Genomic DNA, 17007 nt, shown 5'->3' with positions numbered 1-17007 from the left:
TAACAGCAGCCTTCCAACTGTATTTTGAAAGAAAACACAACCATGATTCCAAAGATCATGTCATTATTGCTGCTCAGAAAACGGAAAAAAAGTGTGCAGTTTTATTTCACAGCACTAAAAATCCACAGGTTCTCCAAATTAATCCAGTTAGTACCAGTTCATTTCAAACCTGCATTTGACAGCTCCACACTAGCCAGAACAGCAGCTCTTACTAGACAGAAAAAAATTCACTTCCCAGAAAGATTAAACATTTAACAAATTAAAATGCACATCACACATATTGAAGGCCAGCATACAAGAACACTGTTGGTATTTCCATCAGTGAAAGTTTCCAGTTTCAGAAAGGTTGCAGAGAGAGTCCTTGATAGATGTCTGAGATGAGGCTTCCAGAGGCACAGGAAAAAGGAGAAAGCATTATTTGTCTTGCAGGACTTTTGCAGAATGTGGGAATGCACACTGGTAGGAGATGTGGCAGCCTGATCAAACACTGCATACTGAGCTAGTGCCCAACTTTGGAGAAGTATCTTGATCCATTTTAATTTTTCTAATTATCTAAACAAATGTCTTTGTTTATTAGACAAAAGGATCAGAGTGAAGTCACCTTCCCAGTGTTAAGAATTAGAGTAAGTGCCTGGAGTATTTACATGTCCCAACACCTCTGTAGTGCCACAATGGTGCAAAATTTCCACACTGAGCCTCTAATTCTGCCAGAGGAGTGAGTCAGAGCATCCTCAAAACACAGAGCACCAACAGCACATTTTCCTCTCCACTTAAGTGCCAACAGTCACTGAAGAGAGATCTGTTACACTGGGAGTATGAGGGACCTGGGCTCCAAGGTGGAACAGGAAACAGGCATCATCCACAGAATTTAAACACACAATCAACCTGCTAATGCAAAGGGTACTCCACAATAGGAATTTTTTGGTTCCTGCACCTCATCTGGCACACAATAAAAAAAGCAGTCAAGAGCAATGGATTCCTCCCTTCATAAGGAAGAAGGATGTATCTTTTAACAAATGTGATGTCAAAAAATCAGTCTTGCTGAACTGACAACAGAATCCTCCATTCATCTCCCATAGTCAGGCTTTTATACCTTTTGTTCATGAATCATCACTGAGTCGGAGAGAAAAATATTTGTTCAAAGGCGGATTTTCTCACTCTTGTATCTGCTCTTTCCAAACTTAACTGCCTTGAAACAAAGGCTCATTTCTTTGTAGCCTGACTCAAATGTTGCAACAAAGTTCCTAACTGGGATCTGTCACAACCACTGCCATCACTTGACTTAGTCTCAAGGTAGGATCATGTGAAAAAGGAGACATGCAAAGGTGATTGAGCAGTAGTCATATGCAGGGGCTGACAATTATCCTGACCTATATTCCTCTGGTTGTTGCAGCACTGAACTCCTCCCTAGCCATTTCCCCAGCTTCAAAAAGAGCTGTGGATTTAACACAGGCACGTGCTGAAATATTTGAATCAGTATCTTCAGTGATCTCTTGGTGTCTGCAGCACTAATCAGACAGGGCCCTTCAACCACAGGTAGGGAAATGCCCTTAACTCAGAGAGCAAAAGCAAAAACCAGGTGTGCAATTGCTCCTTAACTTACAGGTATGTAAACATGAAGTGGTTTTATACAAGGTATATTAAGAAGAAAAAAGTGACAACAGGCCAAGTCCTCAAGAAAAAAAATTTTAAAAAAAGCACTAAGTGTAACTTCTCAGCTTGGGAGTTTGGCTTTCTTTTTTCTGTTTTTGCAGCAGTTAAGTCCCTAGTTCTGGGGGTAAACCTACAGAAAGGACTTATCAGGTGCACTATAGACATTTATACCCTCAACTGCTGCAGGCTGTACTGTGGTAATCATTTACTTCCAGTCTTCACCTCCTGCCCAGGAAAAACAACAAAATAAACCCCACTTTACAGGGTGAGATCTGAGTGCTCATTAGATGATGAGAGTGCCCACTTCAAGAGCTACCAGCAACATAAATCCATACCTACATTTGCTTTGGGGCAACTTGGTTAAACAGCCATTCCCTTGCAGGTGATGAACTAATCTTTACCTTAATTCACAGATTTCTCATCAGTTTTCTTCAGTTTTCCTTTTACTGTCACTGCAGAGCTCTAAAACACTTCCCAGATTTCAGGCATAAGAAACCTACTTAAAGTGCAGTTGCTTTAAAATATCACCAGTCCTTCAATGCCATTCACCTCTTTAAAACCAGCTGCATTTCAAAAGCAAGGTGGCACACCAAATGTGCAAGGCTTACATTAAGAGGCAGCTTGTTTCATGCCTTAAAGTTAGCAGAAGTCAAGTCTCAGCCCAATCTTTATACAGTTCAAAAACCTGGACTTAGAGTTAGCAACAATTCCATTTCAAGCAGGAGGCTGGAGACAGAGGAATTTTCCAGCCAGAGCTGGTAGGAAAACTGTCAACACCTGGCCAGGACCAAGAGATTCAGAGCCATGGCACAGCCTAACATGAATGCCCTGGCCCAAATAACACCAGAAATGAATGGTGTTAAAGGACACTCCAGAGTATTATTCTCTAAATACTGCATGTCCCAGAGCACCTTATGGGAAGAGTGGTTATGTTGCACTCACTTTTTTTTTTTTCCTAGTTCTTTTTAAAGATAATTTACTTACCCTGGAGACTATCTTGCTATGCAGGATGGGTCAATGATGACCTCAAGACTTTTAATCCCTTGCCCCTTTTCAAGCAGGTGATGCATGCAGGAACTCCTGCTTTAAAATGCCAAAAATAGAAATGGTGCTGTCCAGGCAAAAGTTGTGCAGCTCTGAAGAACAACTATGTACCCTTTCCCTTCTAGAAGCTTGGGAAAAGGATCAAATAAAGGCTTGAAATATTTCATGCGTGGCACAGGAAAAACAGCAGGCAGAAACAAAGCAACACTGAATCAGTTCAACCACCTTCAGATCCAATGAAGCAGCAGCTGCCCCAGCTGTTAAATCCATCTATGGCCCATTCATAACAGCAGTGACCAATGAAATCAGCTTATGTGCACACATAAACACAGGTATGCCTTGCATCACACATTCACACAACTTCCCCATGACAGCAGCTGTTTTTGCAGTTCTGCTTATGCAACAGAGAACCAATGCACTGAGCTGAGACAAACCCCCAAATCTGCAAGGTTAGAAAGTCAACACAGCAGCAGCAAATCCTCCAAAGTGCTTGTTCCCAAGGCCTGTGGAACCAAACCCAGACCAGTCTGACCGTTTCATTCCCTCACAGCTCATCAACAGCAGTGACATTGACTTTGGGCAGCTCGCACTCCTCTTTGAAGTGGCAGTTCTCCAGGATGTCCTTGTAGTAGTCCTTGAGGTCTGTGTAGGTGGAGGTGGTCTTGTTGGAGTGGTGGAAGGACAGCAGCTTCTCGTTGAGCAGCAGCTGCACCTGGTACTCCTCCCGGGAGGCGTTGACGTGGTCGCAGTGGTAGAGCACGAACACCAGGTTGGCCGCGTAAGGCACGATGCGGCCGCTGCGGAACTTCCGCTGCGCCTGCCGGGCGTAGTTGGTGGCCAGGAGAGGCTCGTCATCTTTGAAGTAACCCATCAGGGCAAGCAGGGGCTGGAGGGTCTCTGCGTGCCCAACTTGGACAATCAAAGGTGAAGAAATGGGTTTGGAGCTACAAGAGAAAAGAAGTGGAAGGGATGAGCAAGAGGCTGTGCTTTAAAACAAAACACCAACACGCTGCACAGCTGCCAGCGACCACCTCGAAGGACACCTTGAACCCCTGTTACTCCTGGGGAAAACCCATCTGGGAATTCCAGTCTGTTAGACATTTCAAATGCACCTTCCTAAACTTTGTCTGAGATTTATCCAAGGCCAGTGCAGTGAGGTTCAGCAGGGCCCAGTGGCAGGTGCTGCCCTGGGGTCACCCCAAGCCCTGCAGCTCCAGCCTGGGGCAGAGGGGCTGGAAAGGGCCCTGGGGAAAGGCCCTGGGGGTGCTGTGCCAGGGCTGGACAGGAGCCCAGGGGAGCCCAGGGGGCACGAGGCCAATGGCCCCTGGGCTGTGCCAGCTGTTGGGTGGCCACAGAGCCAGGGCAGGGCTGTCCCCTGGGCTGGCCCTGCTGAGGGACCTCGAGGGCTGTGGCCAGAGAGCCCTGGAGGGGCTGGAGTGTGTCCAGGGAAGGGGCTCATACACAATATCAAGCCCTTCACTGGATGTGAGAGTCTCCCTCAAAGCATCAGCAGCATTTACCAAATTTAGTCTGAAGACAGAGATGCAGTGACGCAGGACAGTCATCCACCCCAGTTTAGCAGCCTAAATGACCAGCAGGAATACTGCTATTACCAGTTCCTGAGGACACCAAGCAGTCCAGGAGATGATGCTCCCTCAGGAACAGGGCAGCAAATCAAGCCACTGACTTCTACTATGACTGAGGACAGTTTATGTAACAAAAGGTTATACACTGCTTAGCCAAAGGGGAGATAAGAGCTGGCTTGCTGTGCCAGCAAACACCAGACAAGAGGACAATCTGACCCTTGCTCCAGACAAGGATGATGGCTTTTGGGGACCATTTCCAAGTGGCCCAAGTCACATGATCTAGCACAGGTAAATAAAGGTTTAGCTTTCAGGAGACACATCTTGATTGGTCTAAAAAGGAGGTGTTTCCTCTGCTCTAACCTAAAGCAGTGGAAAGATAGTTAACTGGGAGACTTGCCTGTAGACTGGAACTTTGATCAGCTCAGCAGGAATTCAGTGCTGGGCCAGGATGGGCCCTACCAGCTCAGTGCAGCCATGGTGTTTGTACAGTCTGACACAGACCTTGCACCATAGTGAGCCTGAGCCCTTCTGACTCTTCCCTTAGACAAAACATTCCTTAAAAAATATATCCAAACCCTGACTCTGTCTTCTGTTCAAAAGAAGCAGCCTTCAAACCACATAAAGGTTCTCTGTGAAGGACATTGTATTTTTTCCCACCTATGGCTTTGTAACACCAAGATGTTTACATTCACACTTTTCCAGCTCCTTCAAAATCAGTGCTCCTGCCCACGTTCTCCCCTTGCTGTTTATGACCCCTTCACTCATTTTTAAATTGTAAAGCTTTTGTATCCTTGAATCCCTTTCTCTTCCCTCTCTTGTCCACTTGGCCAATTCCTGTCCACACACACCTGCAGGGAAGTATCTTTATGTTTTAGGACAGACACATTCACATCCCTCCTGCCACAGCAGCAAGACACAGATGTCTTATGGAAGGAAAGGGAAGGCCATTCCTTTGATCCTGCAATTTCCAGCTCAGAAATCTCCAGGGCCAGAGGTGGCTTCTAGGTAATGAATCATTCCTTTGCTAAATCTCTCCTTCAACCCACATGCATTTCTGGCACACACAACGTCCTGGCAAGGAGCTACACAGCTTCACACACTGCTCTTAATTTTTTCTGTTTGTAGATGCCACATCCCATTTAATCCATTCTACTCACAGCTTTGCAATAGTGTTCTTTCCAAGTTGAGAAATCCTACCACAATTTTCCACATGAGCTATATCCCTTTAGATCAGAATATCAGGATGCACAATACTCAAGAACCTTAAGTTACACAGAAATCCATGCTATATCCACAAGCTCTCTGTTCAATTCCTGAATTAATTGAATGGTTTAGATTGGAAGGGGCCCTAAAGATCATCTCATTCCAATTCTCTGTCCCTGTCAGGGACACCTTCCATAGACCAGCCTGCTCCAAACCCCATTTGCCTCAAGTTTGAGATCTCAGACAGCTACAACAATCTCATAACTCAGCCTCTGAGCAATAGGTTCTCCCAGTTCTATCCAACAGGTGATAAGATCATTTTTCCCCACGTGGATTACTTGACAGCTCTGTAGTTTTCCAGCCCAGTCAGACTCACCAGGTCCTTTCACAATTTTCCTAGCAGAAGCACTTAATTTTATTTATCTTGAACAAAACTGCCACGTTTGCAATGCCACTGAACTTGTCACCTCTTTTTCCTCAGTCATTTACAACATTCCAAACAGGTCAGGCCTTTCCAGCTCTATCTCTGCTAGGAAAAATCAATCAGCTGTCTCTACCCTCCACTTCTTGCAATTTTAATCAATTTTTTCCCCTATGTAAGGGCCTTTCCCCTTAACCCCATCTGCTTCATTTCTTTAGATAAGGAAACTTGATCATAAAGATGTTTGGAAATCATGACTCTGGCTACCAGGTCATCCTATTTTATATTTGCTGATCCCTCCCAAGAGCTCCAAGAGCAATATTTTCCTTTTAAAGAGCTATCCTAACACTTCTCAGATTCACCAAGGTGCTCAGCAGTACTAGTCTGGAGCATTATTTCCACAAAACTGGCCTGGAATTCTGACTCTCCCCTGGAGCTGGTATTTAAATTTTTCTCTTATTTAATTTTTTGTATTTTGATGTCGACACAGCTGCATGGTGGTCATTGTTTTGTTAACTAAGAGGGAAGCAGGGAATGCAAATATGCTTCTAGAATCTCCAAAACAACCTTACATAGACATTACTGACCATAGGGAATGGATTTCACATCTCACCATTCAAAAAAAGCTTCAGAAATGTTAAGACAAAAAAAAAAAATTAACTTTCTGGCTATCATTGCTGGCTTTAAGCAAAGTTTGGCTTTACTTTCCAGCTGATGCTAAGTAGAAGTGTTGAAATGGAAGTAAATCACAAAAAATTAGAGCAAAAAATAAATAATTGTATCAGCAACACATATGTTTGAAAAGCAGGAAACAAATTATAGCACAAGTAAGTTTTTAAGAACAAGGGAAGAAGTGGGGAAAAAAGGACTAAACAAGGTGCTCACTCTGTGTGTAGCCTGAGTTTTTCCTTCACCTGCTTTAGTCTCATGAAATCCTCATGCCAACAGGCCAAACAGCCTTGGGAGGCAAAATGAACCTCTCCCACTCAGAGCTATCCCACTAGATTAGTTAAATGAGGATTAAAACTGTTTCCTGATGTGACACAACCCTGAGCTCTCCACAGCCTCTTTAGCACAGCATGCCTGGTCTGCCACCAGTGCTGGTGACTTCCCACACTCCAGCACTCCCTGCTCAGTTCTCCAGGGTCAGATGTGGTTTCCTATCACCCAGCAATGACAATCAAAACGGCCATCAAGGTTAAACAGCAGTATTTTTAATTGTGGGGAAAATGATGACAGATCACCTCTTCAGAGAATGAATACACACAGGCAAAGGTTAGAGCTGCTCCTGCATTTCTGATAAAGGCAGGACAAGCAACAAAACACTGATAAACAGTAGCACAGGCTAATAAAATATTAAATGGCAGGCCAGATGTTTCCACACTCAATTTCCCTCACAATCTGTGACTCAACATCTTGTTGGAAGCATCAAAGTTCTCAATATTGTACTCTGGCAATTACTAATGGCATTTCAATCCACTTGTCCCTCCCTTTTATTTACTAGTACACAGCTTGGGAAAGCCCACTGAGGAAATCTCATTCCCACCTCTGAAGGGAGATGAAGGGACTGTGAATAAGATATTAAGAGTTTGTTTGAAAGTGATTGGTTTCATAATAACTTCATGGGACACTTCCAAGTGAGCAGAAGGGGCTCTTAGTAGGCAGAGCACAAGGTTTCACTGGAGATGTGCCAGCTCCTGCACTGCCCACACTGGGGTTTCATGGTTTGGTTTTTATCTTTTAAGTAAATCTGACCACAGATGAAAATGAAGAAAGTGCTGAACAATGCAGCAGCACAACCCCAAAAGCTAAGTTTCACCATGGGGGAAAAAAAAAGCATCATGGAGAAGCACAGATGTGGGATTTATCATCCAGGCAAATTCTAGTTCTCCTGGATCTCAGCAGATTTGGGTTTAACTGAATCTTCTGCATCCACTCACCCATCCTCAAGAGCAGACCATTCCTACTCTTCCCAAGACTACTGATAGTTCATTTTCCATATGGTAAAAGTGAACTCTCTTTTAACCAGAGTTTATTTCCTAAGCACTGATTGAACTTTCAGTTAGAAATAACTCAAACCCCAGGAAATAGTGGGATAAGATGAAACATTCCCTGCAGCAAAGCTCATCTGGCCAACCTTCAAACCTCATGTAAAAATCCCTCCAACAACTGCACAGAAAGGTAAGTTTTAACACCTGTTTAACAAGCAAGCTTAGACTACATTCTGTCCCTTTTCTTTCTAATAAAAAGCCAGTCAAAGGACTCCAAAACCTGCTTTCAACTATAGGATGGATTCTTCATCCTTCTCACTTCCTCTTGTGATTTATTTTTATTTCAAGAAGAAAAAAAAAAAGCTGGACAAACCCTAAACATAGTAGGAAGCAGCAGAAATAAGGGAATGCAGTGGTGGCATTCAGAGGGCAGCACAAAAATATTTAACAGTGTTAAAGCTCAGAGGGTTCTCACCAGTGGGAAGAGGAATAAAAAAAGTTCTTAAAACACCTGTCAGATAGTATTAAGTCCTCATATGTCAAAACTTCCACCATAAGTAGAAGAAAGCAAATCATCCCCAGAATAAGCACCAACTCAACAAAATGCCTCCACTAATACCAGCAAGAGAAAATTTTTCTTCTGTTGCAACAAGAAACAAGCTCACTCATGACAAAAGCCAACTTGAAAAGCTGACTGGACTACACAAAACTCATTAAAAACCCTGATTAAAAGGCTCTTATCTAGTCCTGCAACACTTAATCACTTGGAGCTAATTAGGCTAGGCTTCCTTGTGTCTCACTGCAGAGCTGCTGCACTTTCAAAGGCTCTTTCCTGGCTGACACCACCTCTCCCATTGTTTCAAACCTCAGAGGTGAAATGCATTACTGCAGCAGCACCACAGCAATGCTCAATGTTGCTCCATCATGAGCCAAAACCAAAGCAAGGGGCTGGTGGCATTTGTCAAACCCTTTCTGCCCAAGGTGCACACTGGTCAGACCAGTTCATTTGTCTGTTTCTTGTCTAGGCACTGTTTGGGTTTTTCATTCTTACATAAAAAGGTAAGACTCTATCAAAGTTGCTCAGACACTTTTACTTTTTCAGGCAATCCTGAGCAAGCATATATTAACTAATTAATATGAGATTGAGGACATGCTGGGGAGTCTGAAAAGAAAAACTTGAAATCTCTACTTCTGGGCAGACAGATGAACAGCCACATTCCCAGGGGAGAGACCCTGGGCTGCCCAGCTCTCTGGGAGAAGTCAGCAAACACACATACTTCAGAAATGCAGACACAGGGAAGCTGCTGAATGTGCCACAAGGATCTGTGGTGAATCTCACACCTCTGGCTTCCCCAAAAGCTCCCTTCAGTCATGTCAGAAGTCCCACCTTTGAAAGATGGAGCAGTCAAAGCCAATCATACACAGAGCTACTGACTGAGACACTGACTGTTTATTAATGAAAGTCATCCCAGCAGCAGTGAAGGGGTTTTAATAAAACACCTGATTGAACATTTTGAACCTGAGCAAAGGAGATTTTCAACCTAATTATTTCATTGCTACTGCATACACAGAAGCCTTTTGCTCAGTTCCCTCTGTACAGTTTTGAACTGTGAAGTGGTTTTAGATCATCCATTATATTCCTTTGTACTGAGTCATAGGTTTGGAAAGAACAATTAAGGCACAGCAGTAAATGACTCCTGAAAGGTCACCAATTGTGTTGGGAAGTGACCTGCAAAGAGGAAGGCAAATTACATGCAACAATAAAAGCTACCAATATATTACCAAATTGGTCTCTTATACCACAAAGCTGTATGGTAATCTCACAAAGATCACCTTCAATTGATCTTGAATCATATTCAAATAAGTACCTTTTTTTTAATACTTTGGACCCATTTACTTTCTGAGGAAACAATCATCAAATATTTTGCAATGCCTATGTGCAGCTAGGCTAGTGCTATCAACACACATTGTAAATATTGACATGGCTGCACAAAGCATCCTCCCAGTTTCCAGAGCCTTATGAGCCATTTGGACAGTACAAGCAATAACAGGTATTTCATATTCTTCCAGCAGCAGGAAATATTAATATTAAATATTTGAAACTAGAAGGAACAAAAAAAAAAAGAAGTCTAAAGCAGCTTTATTGAATAGCTGATATGCTTTTAAAGTGTGCCACACTGATTTGCAAATCTACCTCTGCCCAAGCGTGCAGCTGCAAAGATTCTGAAAATCAGATGAGCAGCTTCATATTGCATTAAGTACCAAAATACCTGAATTTCTCATCAGAGTTCCTGTGGGCAAAACACTGGTCATTTTAAACTGCTAGGAAAACCAGCAGCAAAAAGCAATTCTTCACCAGCTTCTCTGGCTATTTTCCATCCCTAGCAGGCAGACTTGGGAAAATATAATAACACTTTATAATTGTGAAGACTTTATAATTGAGAAGACATAAGATAACTGTCCAACTATGACATTTCAGTACAGCAAATCACATGAGTTCAATATGGAACAAGAGAAACTTTTATATATGTCTCTTGTGATACATTTCATTATATTTTTCCAACTAAGAAAATTTGTATGGAAGAAAGAGTCCTGGCTCCCAACCTATCCCTTTCACAGCTTTTAACACCATCTTGCTGTATAGCAAGCCCTGCACACAAGAGACTATTGCTAGTTCAAACCCCAGAGTTATATGGGAATTCACATGATGGAAGAGCCTGAAAACACCTTAAAGTTTTGCACTGCAAACTGAAAGTGAGACTAATTAGCAACAGATATCTATTACCACCTTCATCATATTCTCAAGGATAGACTAATCAGCAGGAAGGGTTTTCCACCAAGGAAATAAAAGCAAGCTTTTGATAAGGCAACTAAGTTTGGTCAGAAGCTTGCAAGGGCAACAATCACTTAATGGAAGAAACAGGTTCTCTTGAATTTCACTGTAACTGGAAATGAAACAGAACAAAGCTATTGAACATAAATGTATAAAGTATGCCACAGAAAAACAGCTTTGCCAACACTGCTCTCCACTGCCAAGTCTGGAGCAAAACAGACAATCCAGATCCCTCGGCTTCTTCCCAGAAGAGAAATGCTTCCCTTTTTATTTCTGGATAGACTAATCTAAGCTTTCCAAAAAGATTTTGGAGTAAAGATAATGCCCTAGAAGTAAATTTCTAGTTCTTAAATTTCTAGAGCAATCAGCCAGTTACAAATCAATGTAAAACACTGTTAAATTGAAACATCATTCCACTGAAAGACACTTCATCACCACGAAAGCTCACTTTCTGAAAATGCTACAAAAATATTTAACCTGTTGCCTTGAAGTTGACCATCACCATAAAAAGAAAGAAGATACTGGCATATCTTTTTATCTGTATGTGTGCTTTCTTGCTTTCATTCTACTCCTACACTGCCACAGGTTATCTCTCTCCATAGACGAAAAAGAGATAAATCTCTTTGTAGATGAAATAGGATTGGCTGCATCTCTGCTCCCTAAATTCCAAGGGAGACAAGCTGGCCCTGGTAGATGCCCACATCTGAGTTTCCCAACTCAGTTTATTCCCAGATCTCCAGTGCTTTACGACTGCCACCTTCTGTTGTGGAAGGGAATAACACATTCCTGTTCGCTCCTGGCTACCTCGGCTTCCTGGTTCCTGTTTAGGATGAGGCTCATCCTGAAGACTGCTCACCCAGCTCAGAATTTTGCAGGATTTAGAGTCCTGATCCGCTACACTCACTGCCTGCTTCCCCCTGTGATGGCAAAACAACACAAGAGCCACAGGTGCTGCAAGTGAACTTCCACAGCCAATGCTGAAAGGACACGAAGTTACCATGGTGCTTGGAGCTCTGCCTTGCACACCTGCTCTTCTCAACTCCCAATTTAGCAACTACTGATCCAGCTCCAAATAAATCAGAAACCTCCATCTGTACCCCTCTCTTCCAGCTACAGCTTTGGGGTTTTTAAAAATTGTTGTTATTAAACTACAGGGATGTTTTATATACAGTTGAGACACACAGCTGCAACTAGTGCATATAATGTAAGGATTGAAAGGTTCTCACTGCTCAAAGAGGAAATGACACTAAAAGGGAACAAAATTGATCACTCTCCTTCCATTGTACAATCTTATGGCCCTATCCTTGATGTCCTGTACTTTTATAAAATTTCCATACTCATCTGCTAAGGTATAAATTCAAGTGACTGATTATTAACCACAAATTTGTAACTGTTCAGTTTACATAAGAACAGGCATGTAGGCTGCAAATTAACATTTAAGCAACGAATTATTTTTTAACAGAACAGCTCATTATTTTAACTCCATGTTCTCTCAAACTTCTGGAAGAGAACACCACTGTCAGACAGCATTTGGCTGTCCCCTGAAGGCCTGTGTAGATCAGCAAGTTAAAAGATGGAGATACTTTAGCTGAGCACAAAAGCATCAATGAAAGCAAAAAAAAAAAAAAAAATACACTCTTCAAATAATACTGCTCCAGTAAAAATTGTATTCTCACTGTTAAAATTCGCCTAGCTCCAGTCTCCTAATGCTGCCACTTGTGGAAGTACAGTAATGAGCTTCCTTTCACGTGAAACCTAGCTCAGAACTGACCAAGAACTGACTCAGAACTGACTGAGAAAGCTCACACACAAAGCACTGAAGCCTCTTGATGTACCTTTTGCTCTCTTCCACTGCTTTGTCCAAGTGCTGGAAGATATCTTGGAATAAAACGCAGCTGGAGCGACTGTTGATGTCGTAGCCATATCCTCTCTTCCAGTACTGCTTCAGGTCATTCAGGTATTCCAGCACCTAAAGTTAGAGCTCACAGGTTTTTGTTACTGCACCAAGGGAAAACAAAAAGCTCCCAACCTGGAGCAATGACACAAAACCAACCCCAAACATCAAGGCTCCAGCTGAAACCACTCCAGCATTAAACCAGACAACAGATCAGACCAAAGAGTGACCAAATTCAGCAACAATTCTGACAACAATTACAGTCAGGTGAGGTGCTGCACATCATGAGACAACCACTATATCCACTGCTTGTTTTAACCCTTCTGATTTTGCCTTTGGCTCATCATTCTTCCCATAGAATCCATCCCACACCTTTAGCCCAGCTCGTCTGTTTTCCAGAGACATGTACACATCTCAAGTAGACAGAACTGTGCCTTGGAATTATGCAAGAGCACATGGTGCTCTCCTTGTTCTCTGCTCCTTTCCTGACAATTTCTGGCATCAAAGTCATTTCCCACCTCCCTGCTGAATTATTCAAAACTAGACTGAAGAGGGCAAGTCTCAGCAGAAGCCCATGGGGGCCCTGATCCTCTCAGACAGGAGATCACTTATTCCTAACTGCCCACCCTTTAGCCAAACACCTACCTATGCAAAGGTCTCCTGTTTTCCCAGGGGTGCAAATTTCCTTAAGAGCCTTGGGGGAGCCTTACCAAACATCAAAAGTCACATCAAGCAGTTTTGAAAGAAAGGAGACAAATGTTTCTTCCTCTTATCTGGGTTCTACTGGGTTTTGTCAACAGGCATTCATTAGGCTTAGAGAGCTGATAGCCCCCAAAACCAAACAGAGAGCCTTAGAGGCCCTGACAGACCTCACCTGATGTACCCTGGAGTGACTTTTATCACGTGTTTCTATCATGTGAAAAACACACATTACAGAATGGCTTAGGATGGAAAGCCATTTAAGATCACTCATTCCAAGCTCTCTGCCACAGACAGAGACACTTTCCACCAGAGCAGGTTTCAAGTCCCACATACCTTGGCATCTTCTTCACTGAAGAGTGAACACCACGGGGAGGTCACATTTTTTATGGCCAGCTCATATGAGCAGGTGAGAAAAGCCACTTGAACAAGATCTGCAATAAATCCAACAAACAAGCACGAGATAAGCCACTGCTACACAAGTAGCAATTTCCTCTCCTCAGTTTACCTCTAAAAATAATTGCAACTAGTGTTTGGCAATGCAAACAATGAAATCAAATAAATATTTGGCAGGACCAAGACCAAACACCAGAAATACACAGTTCAACAGAATTGTTGTGCAAAATCCATATTTTGGACTGTAAGCTCTCCACATTATATCATTACAAGGAGAAAACAAGAGCATTTCACGTAACATGCTGCCTGTCTGCTGATGTGTAATAGGTGCCAGCTGCTGGTGTAGCCACACGGGCCAGAAGAGCCAACACAGAAGGTGTGAGGTCTTGGACAACTTCCTTCCCACGTCAGCATCTGAGTACAAGCAGCACCAGGCTGAACTTTGTTTCCAGCGTGTCCCTAGTGTTGCAATCCCAACAGCAACACTTTTTTGGGGGAGCTTTTCCCACCACTTGACCTCACAGGGAAACCCAGCACTTCTGTTCTGGACAGGTGAGTTACCACACAGACCCACAGCGCTGCTCTTCCTCAGGTCATTTAAGTGCTTGAACTGTAACTGGTTTCACAAAAGCTACAAGAAAAATACTGAAATCCCTCTAAAACCAGGAAAAGCTGATTTCATCCACAGGAAATATGCATTCAAACATCTTTTTCTTCTGACCACTATCCAACAATCATTCATTGCTGCAACACCAAAACAGAACTACAGTTTTGTGCGCTTTAATAATTAGAGACTGCATCTCCAAATCACAGCCACCTTAAATTACCTACTCTGCATAACTACATGTCTTGGAAGTTGTTCCTGGCCAGCCCTGGAGCCAAAGCCACCTGCAAACAGAATTCTTTACCTGCATTTAGCTCCTCCACTGGCAAACACAAGGCACTGGCCACCTTCTCCAGGACCTTCTTCATCTCAGGCCCCACTTTGAAGGCATTCACCTGGCACATGGCTGCATCATTCTCCTCCACCAGGGCTACAAACTTGGCACAGTGATCAAAGAACCGCATCAGGGAGTCGTTAACTTCAACCTCCACCTCTGAAAGCAAACGCGGGCATCAGGGGGAGCACCGCCATCCCCAAGGGTACCAGCATGTGGCCAACAAAACAGCCCACCCACCACAGCTGTGTCCTCATGGAGGGGACACAGGGTCACCTTTAACCTGGCACGGGAGATGTGGGTTGTCTTGTGGAGAGAGGGCAGCGGACATCCCAAAACCCTCTGGGAGCATCAGACTCTTCCAGCCACCCAGGGAGGTCACGGTGTCCCCTCAGGGTTGGATCGAGCTCTCAGGGAAAGCACAGGGCTCCCTCAGGAGAAGGATGGAGCTCCCGCAGAGAGGGTGTGAGGCACCCTGTGGAAGAGCCGGGAATCCCTCAGGGAAGGCCAGGGGCTGCCCCAGTCCCTCAGGGAGGACACGGCAGCCATTCAGTCAGGACATGGGAGTCTCCCTCACCCCTCAGGGAGCAGGGCACCTGGCACACCCTCACGGAGGGCACAGGAGTCGCCCGTCCCCTCGGGGGAGCTGGGAAGCTCTCAGGAAAATCCAAGGGCTCCCCAGGGAAAGGGGTGGGTGTCGTGCACTCACCGTCGCCGCCGAAGTCGAGGGTGGGCCCGAGCCCGCGGCGGAAAGCCGCCCCGCTCTGCAGGCAGCGGTGCTTGGAGCTGCTGGCCAGCGCCAGGCGGCGGCGGGCGGCGAACAGCGCGGGGAAGCGGGCGGCCAAGCGCCGGGCCAGCTGCTCCATGTCCCGCCGGCCCTGCGGCGCCAGCCGCCCGTCCAGGCTCTCCTCGTACCACATGGGCCAGTCGGCCAGGGCGGCGGCGGCGGGGCAGGCGGCGGCTCCCGCGGCCCGGCGGAGCAGCCGGGCGTGCAGCTCGCCCAGCCGGCGCACCTGCCCGGCCGTGGGGTAGCGGGTGCCGTGCCGGAGCACGGCGCGGAGCTGCAGCGGAGCGCAGGAAGGGGGCAGCGACCCGCCCGCCGCGGGACCCAGCGACAGCGGGTCGCTCACCAGGTGCGGGTTCACCTCCTCGTAGCGGGACTTGGTGCCGAAGTAGCCGCTCAGCCCCGCGCCGGCCGGCGGCAGGACGAGGAGGAGCAGCAGCAGAGCCGCTTCCCGGCCGGGCGCCATGGCTGCGACTGCGCGGCTACCGCAGGAAGAGGCGGAGCGGGGCCGCATCTTCACGGCTCCGGCCGCCCCAGGGACCGCCCCAGGGACCGCCCCGGCCGCCCCTCACGGCTCCGGCCGCCCCAGGGACCGCCCCGGCCGCCCCTCACGGCTCCGGCCGCCCCAGGGGCCGCCCCCTCACGGCTCCGGCCGCCCCCTCACGGCTTCCCCCGCCTCAACACGGCTCCTCACGGCTGCACCGGCTCCATCACACCTTCCCCCGACCCCTCTCGGCTTCGTCCGCCTCAGCCCGGGACCCTCGTAGCCAGGCGGGGCGGAGGGAGCCCTGAGGGGAGCCGTGAGCTGTCTGAGCTGTTTGTACATCTGCTGTGCCTCCGTGGAGCCTCACTGACTTTACGGAGCTCAGTAAAAACAAAAAGGTTAATACAAAGTCAGACACGAGGGGAAAGGTTTAATTCCTCTCTGCTGGATCGAGTGCAGTAGGGAAACAGGGGCAGAGACAAGGTACGTTGTCTGTGTATAAAAGAACAAACCCTCTGAAGCAGGCTTAGGACAGCCTGACCTTCTTCTTGGTGGTCAGTGTCCAACCTGAAAAATTTTGAATTGCTCCTCTTTCTTCTCTGCAATTGCACAATGCATTAGCAACTCTAAGATTTACTATTACAAAAATGCACCTTGTTCAATGAGTAAGAGAATGACCTGCTGTCCCTTGGAGTCCTGTTTTAGAGAATCTTAATCTATTGATGTAAAGCAACAGCAGAAACTTGCTAACAAATCCCTACCGTGTCTTATTCATCAAATTAGTCTAATTAGCTAAATATTAAGACCAGTCAAAACCCTGGACCTAGGCTGGGCTGGGAATGGGGCAAGTGGGGATGTGGAAGCAAACTTTAAAGCTATCTCTGTTTCTCAGAGTTCTGTGAAAACTTCAGCTAAGATGTGCATATCTTCACCATTAGAGAAGCTCTGGTGTAGATAGATTTTTGTAAAAGTTAGTACAATCTCTTCTTTGTTGCTTCTTCATGGCAGAAATTCATCCCAAACCAGGAAAGATGCCGGGAACTGCAGCTCCCCTTGGAATTCCCTTTGTCCTCCAACATGG

At 45.5% G+C, this 17007-nt stretch overlaps 1 protein-coding gene across 1 annotated transcript; it reads right to left on the bottom strand.

The window, feature by feature from the left end:
* On the bottom strand, window positions 1-15947 carry MINPP1 (multiple inositol-polyphosphate phosphatase 1). Its single transcript, XM_056495531.1, has 5 exons — window positions 15368-15947; window positions 14629-14817; window positions 13661-13758; window positions 12567-12700; window positions 1-3641 (listed from the first exon to the last, which is right to left on the bottom strand). The coding sequence occupies exons 1-5, from the start codon at window positions 15906-15908 to the stop codon at window positions 3242-3244; spliced, it is 1362 nt and encodes a 453-aa protein (XP_056351506.1). The 5' UTR covers window positions 15909-15947; the 3' UTR covers window positions 1-3241.
* Window positions 15948-17007: the final 1060 nt, after the last annotated feature.

The sequence above is a fragment of the Oenanthe melanoleuca genome, chromosome 6 (assembly GCF_029582105.1).
Source record: "Oenanthe melanoleuca isolate GR-GAL-2019-014 chromosome 6, OMel1.0, whole genome shotgun sequence".
In the NCBI taxonomy this organism is placed as follows: domain Eukaryota; kingdom Metazoa; phylum Chordata; class Aves; order Passeriformes; family Muscicapidae; genus Oenanthe; species Oenanthe melanoleuca.
The sequence above is the reverse complement of the archived record's forward strand: the minus strand, read 5'-3'. Positions and strand labels throughout refer to the sequence as shown.